At 43.2% G+C, this 18,623-nt stretch overlaps 1 protein-coding gene across 8 annotated transcripts in view; it reads left to right on the forward strand.

Moving 5' to 3' along the window:
- LOC126416751 (mitochondrial ribonuclease P catalytic subunit) overlaps positions 1 to 18,623 on the forward strand; it is a 136,148-nt gene that overhangs the window by 34,674 nt on the left and 82,851 nt on the right. For all 8 annotated transcript variants that reach the window (XR_007575512.1, XR_007575514.1, XR_007575513.1 and 5 more), the window contains exons 4-5: positions 11,139 to 11,327; positions 17,516 to 17,805. Coding sequence is in view for 4 of the 8 variants with exons in the window: in XM_050084593.1 (XP_049940550.1) it covers positions 11,139 to 11,327; positions 17,516 to 17,805 (479 nt within the window). In the remaining 4 variants the exon portion in view is untranslated. The remainder of the gene's footprint in view (positions 1 to 11,138; positions 11,328 to 17,515; positions 17,806 to 18,623) is intronic.

An 18,623-nucleotide genomic window follows, 5' to 3' on the forward strand; every position in this document is an offset into this window, starting at 1 on the left:
GGTGGTTGGTCAGTCGACAGACATGCTCGTTGTTTCATACTTGTCAGCCACATCTGGAATTGCAAAAGCTAATTGACAGTTTACAGCTGATACCACTGTTCATGTCTGTTTCTGTAATAGATTAATGTCCATTTGCTTCTACCAGGTTTTTCAACCCAAAACTTTTCTTAACATCCCAAAATCGGTGAAAATAATTTCGTATTAGTGAATTGAAAATACTGCTATTGGAAAATACAAATACGTCTATTAAGAAATGGCAATGAACAGCAAAATCATCTGAAAAATGGCTAAAATTCGCTCTTGTCGTTTCAGATGTAGCTGACACAGTTGGGATAACAAACCTGACAGCCAACTGATCGACCAATAAAACACGGTCCCTTTGAGTGTGGCTGAGAATTATTTACAACTGTGAATAAATGTCACCAGAAATAAAAATATTGGGCAGACAGTACGGGTGGTGCAAAAATATTTGGAAGAGCATCTGTGCCACATAAAGAACAAAACACTATTCCGACTAACAAATCCACTGTGTAGAGCATATCATCTCTTGTAAATGTGCTGTGAAACATTATGAAAAAAGACCATGGCCTGGGCTATCTCATCTTGTGACAGTATTACAGAAATCCATCTGTCAAAGAACATCATTAACTGAGATAACCCCCCCCCCCCCCCCCCTCTTCCCATGTGCGGGTCTGGGGGTTAGAATAGGCCCGCGGTATTCCTGCCTGTCGTAAGAGGCGACTAAAAGGGTCTCCAATGTTTCGCCTTTTCTGTGACGGTCCCCTCTTGGGTTTGACCTCCACCTTTACCAAATTTCTGTTGATAGTGCGTGCCACTTGGGGAAGGACGTCTTACGTGGTGTTTTTTGTTTGTCCATTGTGCACCAAGATCTTGCATGCTAGTTATTGTCATGTAGTGGGCATTGCACCCAACGTCTTATGTGTTGCCTACTTTCGTCTCCTACGCTGTACCATCCTTCATGCACATGACAATTCTGGACCATTTCAACACCCAAAATCCAGCACAGTAGCCAGTCCATTGTGGTGGGGTTGTCATGTATCTTCTTGGTGGTAGCTTTCTGACAACATAGGGATCACACTGTTGATGCCTGAGCTGAAACCTCCCCTTGTATGCCTAGGAGTAGGTGCCCATCCTTCTGTGGCACTGGGACTCCCAGCAATGGCAACGAAGCCCCAGTCTTTAGTAGACCATCTTGAAGATAGGTTTGAGGAAGTGGCAGCTTTGTCTAAAATGCGTAGTGGGGCGATTTTGGCCCAAGCGGCCTCCCCAGCCCAGTGTTGCTCCCCTGTGACAAGCTGGGTGATATCCCTGTGTCGATTACTCCCCATAAAAGCCTTAATTTGGTCCAGGGTCTTATTTTACATCGTGACCTCCTTTTGCAGTCGGATGAGGAGCTACACGCCAACTTGGAGTGACGGGATGTCCACTTCGACTGGCGCATGCATAGAGGACCCGAAGATAACAGGGTTGCTACCGGTGCCTTCATCTTGGCTTCTGAGGGTGACTCATTACCTGAAAAGGTCAAGGTGATGGTTTACCGTTGTGACGTGAAACCTTACATCCCTCCTACGCGGTCCTTCAGGTGTTGGAGATTTGGCCACATGTCATCATGCTGTACCTCCAGCATCGCCTGCAGGGATTGCGGTCATCCTCTGCACCCGGGCGCTCCGTGTGTACCTCCTCCCACTAATGTCAAATGCGGAAAGCACCACTCCCCCTGCTCGTCTGACTGCCCTGTACTCCGTATGGAGCGGCGGATAATGGAGATAAAAACCCTGGACAGGCTCACCTATCAAGATGCAAAGAGGAAATGCGAACGACTTCATCCTGTTCCAGTGACTACCTCATTTGCTGTGACTGCGACTTCGTTGCCCCTGATGGCGACGGCTGTCCCTTCATTTGTTAAACCTCCAGTGGGCCCTCTGGGCTGCCCCGACTCTTCCCCCGTGTCTGTGATGGCGAACACTGCTTCTTCTGGTGCTCCCAAGTTACCTCCTTTGGGAGACCAACCCCTGAAATTGACGGGGTTGATGGACCCTGCCCCCCTGCCGGAGGTACGCCAGCCTCCTCCGTCTTCTCTCACACAGAAAGAGTCCGTTGGAAGTCTACCTTTTAAGGCATCCTCCAGCACGACAACTGACACCAATCAGTGGCTCAAGGAGCCGCAAGCGTCAGATCACAGAGCTTCCCACTCTTCATCTGTCCCTGACCCTCCTTGTGAGACTCCCTCCCAGGTTGCTCCTAAGGAGCAGCGTGAGGAGGAGGAGGAGGAGGAGGAGGAGGAGAAGAAGAAGAAGAAGAAGAAGAAGAAGAAGAAGCTGGGTATGAAGGAAGAGGTTCAGGTTGCCTCTGTGCCACCTGTTGCTACCAGCTCTGCATCTGAGGATGATTTGCAGATTTTGGCATCCCCCGATGACCTCAATCTTGCCTCTGCCTCAGGCGCAATGGTTCTCGATGAAGGCTCTCCTTCGGTGGTGGTAGATGATCCAGTGCATAATCTGCCTCCTAGGTCCCTTCACACCTTTTTCGGCTGTGGAAAATATCATTCTCCAGTGGAATGCAGTGGTTTTTCTTCCACCACCTTGCTGAGCTCCGACAACTTATCAGCCTTCACCCTTCGCCCTTTCTTCTGCATTGCTCTCCAGGAAACTTGGTTTCCGGCGATATGTACCCCCACCCTCTGTGGCTATTGGGGTTATTATAAGTATCGGGCAGCTTCTGAGAGGGTATCTGGTGGAGTCTATGCCTTCATCCTTAACTCTCTTTACAGCGAGCGTGTGCCTCTTCAAACACCTTTAGAGGCTGTCGCTGTTAAAGCGTGGACATCACAGGCTGTTACCGTCTGCAGTGTCTATCTTCCACCGGATGACGATGTCTCGCAGCATGTATTGGCTGTGCTGATAGCCCAACTACCGCCGCCTTTTCTGTTACTGGGTAACTTTAACACCCATAACCCTCTGTGGGGTGGATTGGTGGCAACAGGCTGAGGCACTGCCATTGAGCATGTGTTGGTGCAGCTCGACCTTTCTCTCTTAAATAATGGTGCCCTCATGTATTTCAGTGTGGCGCATGGCACATACTCAGCCATTGACCTTTCGGTCTGCAGCCCTGGCCTTCTACCATCTATCCGCTGGAACGTGCATGATGACTTGTGTGGTAGTGACCACTTTCCGATCTTTCTGTCACTGCCACAGCGTCGCTCTTCTAGGTGCCTCCCCAGATGGGCTTTGAATAAGGCTGACTGGGACTCTTTTGCCTCCATTGCCACTCTTGAGCCTCTTGATCTCGATGCCATTGATGTGGTGGTTCACACGATAACCACCGGTATCTTTTCTGCAGCAGAATCTGCAACTCCCTGTTCTTTCGGTCCCCTCGGCGGAGGACTGTGCCTTGGTGGTCACCCGAGATCACTGAGGCGATTAGAGATAGCAGGCGGGCCCTCCAGTGTCATAAGTGGCACCCATCACTGGACCACGTCATTGCCTTCAAGTGGCTCTGTGCCTGAGCCCGACGCCTTATTCACCATGGAAGCAGGAGTGCTGGGAAAGGTATGTCTCCACCATTGGCATCCGTACCTCTCCATCGCAGGTTTGGACCAAGATTAGGTGACTCAATGGATATCGGACCCCCATCAGCATACCTGGGCTTTCCGTGAATGGAGCAGTCTGTACTGACTCTGACACGATTGCAGAACTCTTAGTGGAACAATATGCTCAGAGTTCTGCTTCTGCGAATTACCCGCCGGCTTTCCACTCCTTGAAAGAGTGGTTGGAACGTCGGAACCTTTCATTCCATACGCGCCACCCCAAATCGTACAATGCTCCATTCATTGAGTGGGAATTCCAAAGTGCACTGATATGGCTCCTGGGCTGGATTGCATCCAATATCAGATGCTCAAACACCTCTCGGTGGACTGCCAGCAACGCCTTCTAGACCTTTTCAACCATATCTGGGTTGAGGCTGAGTTCCAATGACAATGGCGGGAAAGCATTGTTATCCCCGTCTTGAAACCTGGCAAGAACCCACTGGATGTGGACAGCTACCACCCCATTAGCCTCACCAATGTTCCATGCTAGTTGCTCAAACGCATGGTGAGCTGGAGGTTCAGTTGTTTACTTGAGCCTTGGGGCCTTCTGGCTCTGTCCCAGGTTGGGTTCTGCTCTGCCACCGATAATGTGGTCTGCCTGGAGTCTGCCATTTGCACGGCATTTTTCTGCCGTCAGCATCTCGTTGCTGTCTTTTTTGACATGCGGAAGCCATGCGATACAACATGGGGGCATCACTTCCTCACCAGGCTTCTTGGGTGGGGTCTTCGGGGCCCGTTTCTGATTTTTATTCAAAATTTTCTGTTGCTTTGTTCCTTCCTTATGCAAGTTGGTCCCTCCCATAGTTCCTACCAAGTCCAGGAGAATGGGGTCCCGCAAGGCTCTGTCTTGAGTGTCTGCCTCTTTTTAGTTGCTATCAATGGGCTAGCTGCAGCTGTTGGAATGTCCATATCGGCTTCTTTGTATGCTGATGACTTTTGCCTGTACTGTAGCTCCACTGGCATTGCGGTTGCTGAACGGCAGCTACAGGGTGCTATCCGCAGATTGCAGTCTTGGGTCGTCACGCACGGCTTCCAGTTCTCGGCCGCCAAGACCTGCGTCATGCATTTCTGCCGATGTCGCACTGTTCACCCTGACCCACGGCTTTATCTTGACAGCAAACCTCTTGCCATGCTGGAGACGCATCGGTTTTTGGGCATGCTTTTTGATGCCTGGTTGACTTGGCTCCCTCATCTTCAGCAGCTTAAACAAACTTGCTGGTGCCATCTTAACGCTCTTCATTGCTTGAGTCACACCAGCTGGGGCGCTGATCGGTCTACCCTTCTCCAACTGTATCATGCGTTGATTCGTCCCATCTCAATTATGGGATCCTGGTTTATGGTTCGGCACTGCCTTCAGCATTGCAGTTGCTTGACCCCATCCTTCATTGCGGGATCCGACTCACAACTGGAGCTTTCCGCACGAGCCCTGTCGACAATCTACTTGTGGAGGCTGGTGTCCCTCCATTGCAGATCCAGCAGCAATGACTGCTGGTCGCTTATGCTGTGCATATTTGTAGCTTGCCCTGGCATCCCAATTACCGTCTCGTGTTCTCCAACACAGTCGTCCATCTTCCCTAACGGCAGCCCCGGTCAGGGTGTCCGATAGCGGTTCGTGTCCGGTCTCTCTCTCTGGGCTTGAGCTTTCCCCTCTCCCACCTATTTTCCGGGCCCGTATGTGTACACGCCCGTGGTGTGTGCCCTGCTCATGCCTTCAGCTGGATTTAGCACAAGGCCCGGTAGACTCAGTCCCTCCTGAGGCCCTCCGCTGATGCTTTCTTTCCATCTTTCCCATGTTTCCCGGCTCTGCCATAATCTATACCGACGGTTCGATGGTTGCTGGTTGAGGTGGTAATGCCTTTACTCTTGGGGCACAATCTGAACAATGCTCATTGCTGGATGGCTGCAATGTTTTCACTGCAAAGCTTGTAGACATCTCTCGCACCCTAGAGTATATCCGCTCCTGCTCAGGTGAGTCCTTCATTATCTGTAGTGGCTCCCTGAGCAGTTTATGAGCTGTCGACCAGTGTTTTCCTCGCTCTCATCTTGTGATGGCTATCCAGGAGTCCATCCACACTCTTGCCCATTGCAGCTGCTCTGTGGTTTTTGTATGGACACCAGGTTATGTCGGCATCCCGTGTAATGAACATGTTGACAGGCTGGCCAGATGGGCTATCAGTGAACCGGCCCTGGAGACTGACCTTTCAGAATGTGATCTCCAGTCCATATGGCTGCAGAAAGTCCTTGGTACCTGGAGTGATGAATGGCGCACCCTGCCTTCACCCAACAAACTTCGGGTCATTAAGGAGACTACAGGTGTGTGGCGCTCCTCCATGCAACCCTCTCACAAGGACTCCATTGTTCTCTGTTGGCAATGCATTGGCCACACCTGGCTGACACACGGTAATTTATTGCACTGTGAGAACTCACCTCTATGTAGCTGCGGGTCAGTGTTGACAGTGGTCCACATCTTGTTTGACTGTCCGCTTTTAACTGTGCTCAGACAGACGTTTGTTCTGCCTGATACGCTTCCTGATCTTTTAATGGATGATGCTTCAATGGCAGGCTTAGTTTTGAGTTTTATTTGAGCAGGGGCCTTTTATCGCTCGATCTGAGGGTTTGTCCCTTTTTTGTGTTGCGTCTGGCCTTTGGCCTGCGGTTTTAGGTTGGGGTTTTTAGTGTTTCTTGGTGGTTGGTTTTTCCTTTTTTGTTTCTACGGTCAGCCAACCACTGTACAACTCTGTGTGCTTTTAATTTCTTGATTTCTGGTTTTTGTCTGTGTCTTCCCTTGTTCTCTCCGTTGCTTGTTTTTATTCCTTGTGGGTTTTCATGATCGTGGAAAAAGGGACCGTTGGCCTTTGTAGTCTGGTACCTTCAGCTCCCACAAACCAACCAACCTACTGAGATGTGAGGTAAACCATACATTGCAGTTTTTCACAGCCAGTATTTATGTATTTGATTTTTTGTTTTTTGTTTTATGGTCATTAACCTTCGGTCCAAGTCATGTTTCAGCACCAAACATTGCACCTCATAAAGCTGGAGACTTCACCTGAGGCCATAAAAAAATTGGATAGCAGTTTCAAACTTAAACAAACTTAGCAAGCCAAACTGTTTATAAATATCCATGCAGTGATTGATTCATGACATCATTAGTCCACAGCCTCAGTTGACCGAGTCATGTCAAAATGTATTGTAGAGCTTGTAGTAAGGGTGTCTCCCCCCCCCCCCCCCCCTCCCCCCAATAAGCTGGCACACTTTTTTGTTTCAAATGTTGGTACCAGAAACAACTCATCTGTGCTTGTACAGACAACATCTGCATTGCTGTTCATGAAGATTGTAAGGTCTCCTCTCACTCAGCTAAAGTCTGATAAATATGTAGATTCATGGCGACTCCAATGTCATTGTTCTGCAGTTGATAGCAAAAGTATATAGAAATGATGAATGTACATCAGAGGATTTGTTAATATTCTTTGTGAGTACTGGCAAATTTTTTCCAGAAAAACAATAAAAATGTATAAAACCATAGCAATGGAGCAATGAGTGCAATGGTTTCCTGAGACCAGTGCTACTGTTGATTTATCTGCATTTCCATGGTGACATTGTTCTTGTTTTCCGTAAGCCAGGTATTAAACTTTATTTTGCAGCCAGTGTTCTGGTGATTATGATGATGATGATGCTGATGACGTTTATGTTGTCTCTTGCTTTAGGAGCTGAAATGATAGGCACAGAAATTTTCCTCAGTCTGTAGCTTAAAGCCCATAAAACAGAAGTCATCAAAGAGTTACATCATCAGTAAAACATAGGATTCTGAATTAAACTAGTTGCCAAATCCAAAAGGACCACCCATGAAGGTCTCTGGTGACTACTCTTGGTCCTGTGTGAGAGCACATGAAACATCTGAAAGGAAATGCTGTGACTGGAAACAAAGCTTGCACCATCCTGGAAACTAGAAGTAGAGGGAATGCTTATATGAGAAGTAGACTATGCAACTGTGCCTCATTGAATCAGACTACATGATGATGGTATTTGGTGAGAAACTGATAATTTTTCTCCATTTCTTGTATCATCTGGTAGAGGTATTTTAGTGGGAGTGGAATCCTGGATAATAAGGATGTGACAGTTCCAGTTCTGTAAAAAGTTTCAAACTTTCTTTAGGTTTTTCCGTAGCTTGCTCTTTTTATGATACATTATATACTTGTGCTGCTAAGTATATGCTCATCACAAAAGTTGATCATTACCCATAAAATCTGTTGATGTTATGTAAAAACACCTAACAATAATAATACTGTTTTAATGTTTAACTTTTTAGTGCATAATAATATATTTTTGGATCTCATATACGAGCCTTATTTTAAAACTAAAGTCCATTTGGCCATGAAAAAAGTAAGCTCATGAGAAGAGGTTTTTATCAACAGTAATATTTTATTACATATCTGCTTTACTTTTCCACATAATTGCTGTTCACGTCTGTACACTTTCTGTACTGTTGCACTAGCTTCTTTAACCACTCTGCATCGAAGTCTGCCACTGGCAGTTGAACCATTTGATAATGACAGTGTTGAGTTCATTGTTGCTTTGAAATTGTTGTCTAAACAGGCACTTTTTCTAATGCAAGAATGTGTGGACATTAACACAGTAAGGAAACAACATAAGCTAAAGAGAGATGAATGGCCAGTCATTATAGCTAAGATATGGGCCAAAAACGTGGAAATCCACTAATATAAGCAGTCTTCATAAAGGGCACATTGTCGTGGCACTGCAGCTGGAAATGAGAATCTCTGAAATAGCGAAGCTGGTTGTCTGTTGGCATACTACTGTCATGAGCACCTATGGGAAGCAGTTAAAGGATGGTGAAATAACAAGTAGGCCATACAGTATTGGACAATTACATCTCATCACAAAACGTAGATGTTGGAGGATCCCCCACTGTGTAATCCAGGAGAGGCAGTTATCTGTGGCAGGTTTGATGACAGAGTGCAATGCTGGTATAGGCCCAAGTGTTCTAGAGCACATAGTTCAAAAGCCATTATTGAACTTGGAGCTCCACATCACACAAACCCCAGTGTTTCTACGAAGACCCAACATCATCATCAGTTATGATTGCAGTGGGCACATCATCACTGAGTTTTCACCTTGTTTTGTCTATCAAATAAATCACATTTCTTGTTACACCAGATCAATGGTTGGGTCCTTATATGTTTTATCCGGGCAAATGGCTGCACAAATCGTGCACCATGCCACAGATGCTGGCTGGTGAGGGCAGAATTATGTTATGGGGTACACTGATTTGGTCTTCCATGGGATCTGTTGATGTAATTGAAGACATCATGACAGCAGTGTACTACATGAACATTATTGCAGACCATCTGCATTGCTTCGTGCTTGAAGTGTCCCTCTATGGTAATGACATCTTCCATCAGGATAACTCTCCATGTTGCAAGGTCAGAATCATGCTTCAGTGGTTTGAGGGGCCATTATACTGAAGTTTTACTTATGTCTTGGCCAGAAAATGTGCCTGATCTGTACCCATGGGACATATATCAGGTGCCAGCTGCATGTGCGTAAACCACCATCCCGTAACTTGTGGGAATTGCTTGTCCTGTGCGGAGACATCTGGTGCTACATTCTTCTGGAATACTGTCAAGGACTTCTAGAGTCCATGCCAAGCATACTCTCTGTTGTACTGTATTTCAAAAGTAGAACACCACACTATTAGACAGGCGGTCAAAATGTTTTGGCTCATCAGTGCATATGAGCTGTAATTGTTGACCAATGTTCCATAAAATCAGCCAAACAATGTCCTTTTTATACCAAAAAATGGTAGACATCATTTTTCGATTGGATAGTGGATATTGCTTAAACTTTGTTGGTTTGGGTGAACTTGAATGGTTCCACTGCATTGACTGTTGTTTTGATTCTGCATTGATGTACGATACCCATATCTTGTCAACCGTAAGAATGCGGGGAAACAAATTATCTTCATCTTGTCTATAGCACTCTGAAAACCGTTGTGCAGTATGCATTCTTTGCTCTTTGTGCTGATCACCGAGTATTTTTGGAACATACCTTGTACACAGTTTGTGGTATCTAAGCTGCTCAGTGACAGTCCTGTAAACTGAGGTTCGAGCAACATTTTGGGATTCATTAGCCAGATCACTAATCATCAATCACTTCAAAGTTTTTGGTTCACTTGATCAATGATGTCATTGATCCAAATAGAGGGCCTGCCAGTCTGCTGTGCATTGTGAACATTTGTGTGCCATTTTTGAAATTCTCGACACCACTTTGAAATTTGTTTGTCACTCATTATTTCAGGTCCATACATTAGGCATGATTCTCAATGGATTTCAGATCCTTGTGCCAGCAAAAATCAATCACACCATGCACTTCGCAAGTGGTGGGATCTATGATTGTCCCAGCCATTGCGATCTGCTCTCACAGACTTCCAAAAAACTGCTGAATCAAACCAACACTGCAGCAGTTTCCTAAAGAGTTGGTAGACAGAGCGGCATGCATAAAATTTCATTTAGGCCTACCATTAGTAAAATACTGGACATTAGGCCTTAGTTTTGTAATATGCCTCATATATTCCATAGTCAGATGATTTACAAGTCGTACAATTAATTTTTGTCATTTGTCTGCTTAAATTTTTGCCATAATAACATACAATGTTTTCAGCACAAACAAAAGTCGTCCCTACAGTTACTGTCATAGATGATTTTAGAAAAAGTAAAAATATCCCTTATTGTTCTCTCCTTGTGTACTGTACATATTTTGATAAAACAGTTGATGATGATGATGAAACTTCTACAGGTGCATTTTCTACATCTACATGTGCATACATACTCTGCAAACCACTGTGAAGTGCATGCAGGGAGTGCTTAATGAGGTGCCATATGTTAGGGTTTCTTCTTGTTTCAATTACACATGCAGCACAGAAAGAATGACGGCAGTAATTTGTCTGCTGTAATTTGTCTGAACTTGTCTTCAAGTTCCATATAGGAGTGATATGTAGGGAGCCGAAGAAAACCTCTACAGCCTTCACTTTATGCTTAATTTTACACATTTTAGCTTTTCAACAGTGTTTATATTTAATATGATTGATATATGGATAAGTATAAAAATAATTGACATTTATGACAAAATATTTAAAATGCAACTGCAGCCTCAAAATGAAGCAGTTCAATAGGTATCGGTCACAACTGTAAAGGGATATTTCATCTGTTTCTAATTTCCATAACAGCTGAAGCCATAGGTGTTTTCTTTCGTACTTAATGCTGTACGGGTTGTAGTGGTGAAAAGCTAAAGTGGATGAACTACAAAATCCAGTTTTAAACCTGTACACAGGCACCAAAGCAATTTGTGATGCATTAAAAATGTTCAGATTTGAAAACAGTTACTGGTGATGGTATTTGTATTCTCGTACAGTATCATCTAAATCAACAGTCATCAATACATCATACTGAGAAAAACGTGATTATAAAACGATAAATACCTTCTGTCAGTTCTTTTTCAAATATTCGTATTGTTGCAGTTAAGTGCTTTCTTCAAGCTTTGGCATGCTTGTGGAGGAAGTTATGAAGAAAAGGAAATGTTGTCACGATATGACAACTTGAGAAAACAGTATCCTCTGTTAGATGCTGCTACATCTGAAAGTGCTGCAATGGCACTTTCACGTACTTCGAGGTGGCAAGATGCTTTTGAACTACTGGATATGATTAAGGTAAGTGATCCACCTTTTTATTCTGCAATATATAAAATATAGTTTTTAAATGAACATGACTGGTTTAGGCATCTGCATGAGGTGCAAGAGGGGGCACTTGTCTCTTTAGACTCTGGGGTACACAGCTTTTATACCTTACAGAATTCTGATAGACTTCTAAAAATAGTTTCCTGTGATTCCACCGAACCTCTCATTTAGTAGTATTACATTATTGTAGTTTTTGTGGCATAATGTGTCTGTAAGCTGACCAATTCATTACATAAAAAAGGGCAATTTATTTTAGAGTCTTGGACCCATCCCCCCCCCCCCCTCCCCCCTCCCTCCCTGGCCACCACACACCACACCTCCAGATAAATTTCTATGGATGCTCATTTATGATTGACTGAACAAAGTGACTTTAAGAAAATTTTCTTACCACCTTCCATATTCCCTCCCATACTCTCTTACTACATTCTTATAGGCTGTGTCCACAGTGCCGTAATATTTTGTATTGGGATCAAGTCGTGAAACAGTGGTATGTTCATTTTAACTGAAGTGGAAGGAGTGTATGTCCCCACACACACACACACACACACACACACACACACACACACACACACACACGCGCGTATAAGGTTCACATCAGAATTGTAGTAAAAACATGATTATGAAGGATTCTAAATGTTGTACCTACTGATTAAAAATTGTGGTAGGTTACTAACCTTAAATCTAAGTGAAAGAGTACTACAACTGAGGTAGTAGAATGTGGGCTGATCACTCTGATGTTGATACAACAAAAATTTTGTTTTGGAAGAATTTTAGTACCTCCTGAAGGGGTGAAACTCACTGTTTACTTGTTTCTTGTGTGACATAAAGGAAAACAAAGAATCTGTCAGGCGAAAAAACAGATGAATACAGGAAATTACACATGAATTTGATATTTTTCTCTGTCAAATAATTAGTTATTTGGCAAGCTGTGTGGATGTTGACAAAGAATAATGTGATTTTTTGGTTTTTTTTTTCTGCTTTCATTGATGATTTGTGGTAAAAACAAATTGTCGTATACCATTCAAGAATACTGTTGTAATGGCCCACCATGCAGTAAGTGCTGTAGTACAGCTCCCTGCATACGGCGATGGGCCCTTTTCGAACATGTAATTGCATTGCTGTTTTTAATACATTCTACGCTAGTGACTTGGGTTGCCCAACTTGACCGTTAGGTGATTGCACATGCTTATTTACCATCAGATTGTATGACTGCACATATTTATTTACCGTCGCGCGTGTCAGTTTGTGATTGACCATATCCATGTATGAGTGTGTCTACTACTTCCTGCTTTTTTAAAAAAACATTTTCTGATCTTCCTTTCAATTTCCCACATAGCTCTCTATGGAGTATCTATCATTTATTTTCGTTATAAGGCTTTGGCCATACATTTTCACCTTCTTATTTTCAACATTTTTAACTATCTCTTAGTCACTCCTTTTGTCTCCCAACCAGGGAGACATAAATCCCTGCTCATTCTACCTCCACCAGTTCAGGAAACTTTCCTTTGCCCTAGAAAAACTGCGAACAACATCCTTTTTCTGAAATTTTGTCTGGCACATGGTATACCTCCCAAAGGGCTTACCATAAAATTGGCTTTCGGTCTCTCATCAGTCCTACCGCAAAAATCTTCATCTTTTCCATTTCCATCAGTCTCTCATCAGCCCAGCCTAGTCCTTCATAATCCCACAATTCAAACTAAAAATGTACTTGGCAGCCTCTACTCCTACTACAAACTCCTTGTACTTTTTGACTATTACTTCTTGAATGCTATCATTGCAATAGAAACTCATGCCCCTCAACAGTTAGAACAGTATTCCTAGCACCATCTAAGGAAACTGTCCCAGCTACTCCTGTCCTTTGTCAATGTAGTGTTACCTATAGGCAAGAAAGAGCCTTTCATTCTGCTCCAACTTCCGCCCCTCTCTCCGCCCTCCCCCCGTTAACTCCTCATAGCTCCCCGACCATGCCTGGCTGACATATTTTAGCTACCATATCAACAAAAGTTTTCTCCATCCTCCATGAAGTACACTGCTCCTGAACTTGCGTCCCGTAACACTGCAGTCAGCTTTTTTGCCAAAACTCTGACTCCAGAGGAACTCTCTGAAGGCCTCACCTTTAGCTTAAAATCTAAGTTCAGACATGCTGAAATTGTATGGATCCTTCTTTCTTTTAAGTTTTCTCTACAAAGGAAACATACCTTTGCTGTTCTCTACAAAGAAAACATTTCTTTGTCACACAACCCACTGACAATAATCAACAGACCCCCTCTAGTAGAACCTTGTCTAAAACAGTTTCGACCTCTTCTCCCCAATTCTATTCAATACCTCATCATTAGTTATGTGATCTACCCATCTAATCTTCAGCATTCTTCTCTAGCACCACATTTCGAAAGCTTCTATTCTCTTCTTGTCTAAACTATTTATCGTCCACATTTCACTTCCGTACATGGCTACACTCCATACAAATACTTTCAGAAACGACTTCCTGACACTTAAATCAATACTCTATGTTAACACATTTCTCTTCTTCAGAAACGCTTTCCTTGCCATTGCCAGTCTACATTTTATATCCTCTCTACTTCGACCATCATCAGTTATTTTGCTCCCCAAATAACAGAACTCCTTCACTACTTTAAGTGTCTTAATTTCCTAATCTAATTTCCTCAGCATCACCTGACTTAATTCGACTACATTCCATTATCCTCGTTTTGCTTTTGTTGATGTTCATCTTATACCCTCCTTTAAAGACACTGTCCATTCCGTTCAACTGCTCTTCCAAGTCCTTTGCTGTCTCTGACAGAATTACAATGTCATCGGCGAACCTCAAAGTTTTTATTTCTTCTCCATGGATTCTAATACCTACTCTGAACTTTTCTTTTGTTTCCTTTATTGCTTGCTCAATATACAGATTGAATAGCATCGAGGATAGGCTACAACCCTGTCTCACTCCCTTCCCAACCACTGCTTCCCTTTCATACCCCTCGACTCTTATAACTGCCATCTGCTTTCTGTACAAATTATAAATAGCCTTTCGCTCCCTGTGTTTTACCCCTGCCACCTTCAGAATTTGAAAGAGAGTATTCCAATCAACATTGTCAAAAGCTTTCTCTAAGTCTACAAATGCTAGAAACGTAGGTTTGCCTTCCTTAATCCTTCTTCTAAGGTAAGGCATAAGGTCAGTACAGCTTCACGTGTTCCAACATTTCTACAGAATCCAAATTGATCTTCCCCGAGGTCAGCTTCTATCAGTTTTTCCATTTGTCTGTAAAGAATTCGCATTAGTATTTTGTAGCTGTGACTTATTAAACTGATAGTTTGTTAATTTTCACATCTGTCAGCACCTGCTTTCTTTGGGATTGGAATTATTATATTCTTCTTGAAGTCTGAGGGTAGTTCGCTTGTCTCATACATCTTGCTCACCAGATGGTAGAGTTTTGTTAGGACTGGCTCTCCCAAGGCTTCAGTAGGTCTAATGGAATGTTGTCTACTCCGGGGGCCTTGTTTCGACTCAGGTCTTTCAGTGCTCTGTCAAACTCTTCACGCAGTATCGTATCTCCCATTTCATCTTCATCTACATCCTCTTCCATTTCCATAATATTGTCCTCAAGTACATCGCCCTTGTATAGACCCTCTATATACTCCTACCTTTCTGCTTTCCCTTCTTTGCTTAGAACTGGGTTTCCATCAAAGCTCTTGATATTCATGCAAGTGGTTCTCCTTTCTCCAAAGGTTTCTTTAATTTTCCTGTACCCTAATGAGATAAGCCTCTACATCCGTTTTTGTCCTCTAGCCATTCCTGCTTAGCCATTTTGCACTTCCTGTCGATATCATTTTTGAGACGTTTGTATTCCTTTTTGTTTGCTTCAGTTACTGCATTTTTATAGTTTCTCCTTTCATCAATTAAATTCAGTATTTCTTCTGTCACTCAAGGGTTTCTACTAGCACTCATCTTTTTACCTATTTGATCCTCTGCTGCCTTCACTATTTCAACCCACCAAAGCTACCCATTCTTCTACTGTATTTCTTTCCCCTATTCCTGTCAATTGTTCCCTTATGCCCTCCCTGAAACTCTGTACAACCTCTGGTTCTTTCAGTTTATCCAGGTCCCAGTCCCTTTGCAGTTTTTTCAGTTTTAATCTATAGTTCATAACCAATAGATTGTGGTGAGAATCCACATCTGCCCCTGGAAATGTCTTACAGTTTAAAACCTGGTTCCTAAATCTCTGTCTTACCATTATATAATCTATCGGATACCTGTCAGTATCTCCAGGCTTCTTCCTTCCATGTATACAACCTTCTTTCATGATTCTTGAACCAAGTGTTAGCTATGATTAAGTTATGCTCTGTGCAAAATTCTACCAGGCGGCTTCCTCTTTCATTTCTTCCCCCCAATCCATATTCACCTACTATGTTTCCTCCTCTCCCTTTTCCTAATCTCGAATTCCAGTCACCCATGACTATTAAATTTTCGTTTCCCTTCACTACCTGAATAATTTCTTTTATCTCATCATACATTTCATCAATTTCTTCGTCATCTGCAGAGCTAGTTGGCATATAAACTTGTACTACTGTAGTAGGCGTGGGCTTTGTGTCTATCTTGCCCACAATAATGCGTTCGCTATGCTGTTTGTAGTAGCTTACCCGTACTCCTATTTTTTTATTCATTATTAAACCTACTCCTGCATTACCCCTATTTGATTTTGTATTTATAACCCTGTATTCACCTGTCACCTAGTCAGGTGATGCTGAGGGAATTAGATTAGGACATGAGACACTTAAAGTAGTAAAGGAGTTTTGCTATTTGGGGAGCAAAATAACTGATGATGGTCGAAGTAGAGAGGATATAAAATGTATACTGGCAATGGCAAGGAAAGCGTTTCTGAAGAAGAGAAATTTGTTAACATCGAGTTTAGATTTAAGTGTCAGGAAGTCGTTTCTGAAAGTATTTGTATGGAGTGTAGCCATGTATGGAAGTGAAACATGGACGATAAATAGTTTGGACAAGAAGAGAATAGAAGCTTTCGAAATGTGGTGCTACAGAAGAATGTTGAAGATTAGGTGGGTATTGAATAGGATCGTGGAGAAGAGAAGTTTGTGGCACAACTTGACTAGAAGAAGGGATCGGTTGGTAGGACATGTCCTGAGGCATCAAGAGATCACAAATTTAGCATTGGAGGGCAGCCTGGAGGGTTAAAAGCATAGAGGGAGACCAAGAGATGAATACACTAAGCAGATTCAGAAGGATGTAGGTTGCAGTAGGTACTGGGAGATGAAGGAGCTTGCACTGGATAGATTAGCATGGAAAGCTGCATCAAACCAGTCTCAGGACTGAAGACCACACCTATCCATTTCCCTGTTTAAATTTTCTAACCTATCTGCCCGATTAAGGGATCTGACATTCCACGCTCCGATCCATAGAATGCCAGTTTTCTTTCTCCTGGTAACGACGTCCTCCTGAGTAGTTCCCGCCCGGAGATCCGATTGCGGGACTATTTTAGGACGCCATCATCATTTAATCATACAGTAAAGTTGCATGCCCTTGGGGAAAAATTACGGCTGTAGTTTCCCCCTGCTTTCAACTGTTCGCAGTACCAGAACAGCAAGGCCATTTTGGTTAGTGTTACAAGGCCAGATCAGTCAATCATCCAGACTGTTGCCCCTGCAACTACTGAAAAGGCTGCTGCCCCTCTTCAGGAACCACACAGTTGTCTGGCCTCTCAACAGATACCCCTCCGTTGTGGTTGCACCTATGGTACGGCTATCTGTATCGTTGAGGCACGCAAGCCTCCCCACCAACGGCAAGGTCCATGGTTCATGGGGGGGAGGTGATATCTTGTTACACACATTTTGTTAAATGTAAGTAATGCTAAATTTCACTATAAGTTATCTTGTTACACACATTTTATAGTGAAATTTTACATTAAACAGCACTTGGTTCCAGCTGTATTTCAGGTCCATGAGAATAATAGCATATAGTCTTATCATTGTTACAGAATAATTTTATTGTAATGTTGACCATAGTAAATTTCATAATTGTTTGACTCATTTTGATAAGTGTTCATATGATGTGCTATGTAAAATATATTCTTATAGTGACTATTTTGACTGTTCGCAGAATGGCTGAGAGCTAATTAGTACTAATGAAACTATGCATGTTACAGCTGACGCACCATCCTAAATCTGCTGTTTACACTTCCTTGGCTGTTGCTGCATTTCGTAATGGAAATAATGAACTTGCCCACTCAGTCATGGAGGAAATATTTGAACGGGATGATAGACGACCAGGTCCTGAGGCCTATTTGGCTTGGCTGCAGCACAGTGATCCAGAAGAACTGTTACATTTTATTGCAACCCATGGAGAAAAGCCTACTGACGAAGTAGTGTGTGCTTTGTCTGAGAAGCTGGAAGCTGACAGAGGATTTCAAGCAAATTTTACAACTGTAAACAAGAGGTAAAGAAGTTATTGATATTGGGGGGGGGGGGGGGGGGGGGAGAGACTGTGTGTGTCCAGGTGGCTAGCCCTAATACATTTTACCAGGAATTCTGGTTCTTGGTTCCTGGGGATACATCCTCCCATCGAAAGCTCATAAAAACAGAAATGACTCTTCCAAGTAGTTGTCTTCTGAATTCTCCTAGCTTAAGAAGTGAGACAAACAGGAGGGCAGGTTTTTGGGAAGCAATAAATAAATAAATTCCTTGCCTCTATCACTTCTCCATCATGCATACTCCTTCCTTGGAGTCATGACTCCTATTGTCAACATTTCACCAAGCTGCCAGTGTAGATCTTTTTCCATTGCTTCCTCTTTACAACCCACACCCACAATTTTTATGATCCGATGTTTTTGCTTTTTGCCTTCTTCATAATTAAATTAATTTTTGTCTTTCAAAAATGGCCTGCATTCAGTGCAGAAGAGGCAGACTATCCTGAGATAGTGTCATTTTGTTCTCTGTCTGTCTTGACTTCTTAGTTCTCTATCACATGTGTCAGTTGCGTTTTCATGTCAATTGGAAATTCTGGGAAGCGTGCATGTGGAAAGTCAGTTTTTTACTTCAGACTTTCTCTTGAAAAATTGATGTACAGAGCTCCTTATGCATCACACATGGTTGTCATTGGCAGAAAAAGACAGAATACTTTTGTCTGAAATGTCATACGATAAATTTCCTCACACTAAAACACATCCTCTACCCCCATTTTTGTCTAATATGTGGTGTGTTAATTTCCTCTTGTCATTGCACATACCTTTCCCTTCCCCCACTCCCTGTCTCTCC

This window comes from Schistocerca serialis, chromosome 8 (genome assembly GCF_023864345.2).
Source record: "Schistocerca serialis cubense isolate TAMUIC-IGC-003099 chromosome 8, iqSchSeri2.2, whole genome shotgun sequence".
In the NCBI taxonomy this organism is placed as follows: Eukaryota; Metazoa; Arthropoda; class Insecta; order Orthoptera; family Acrididae; genus Schistocerca; species Schistocerca serialis.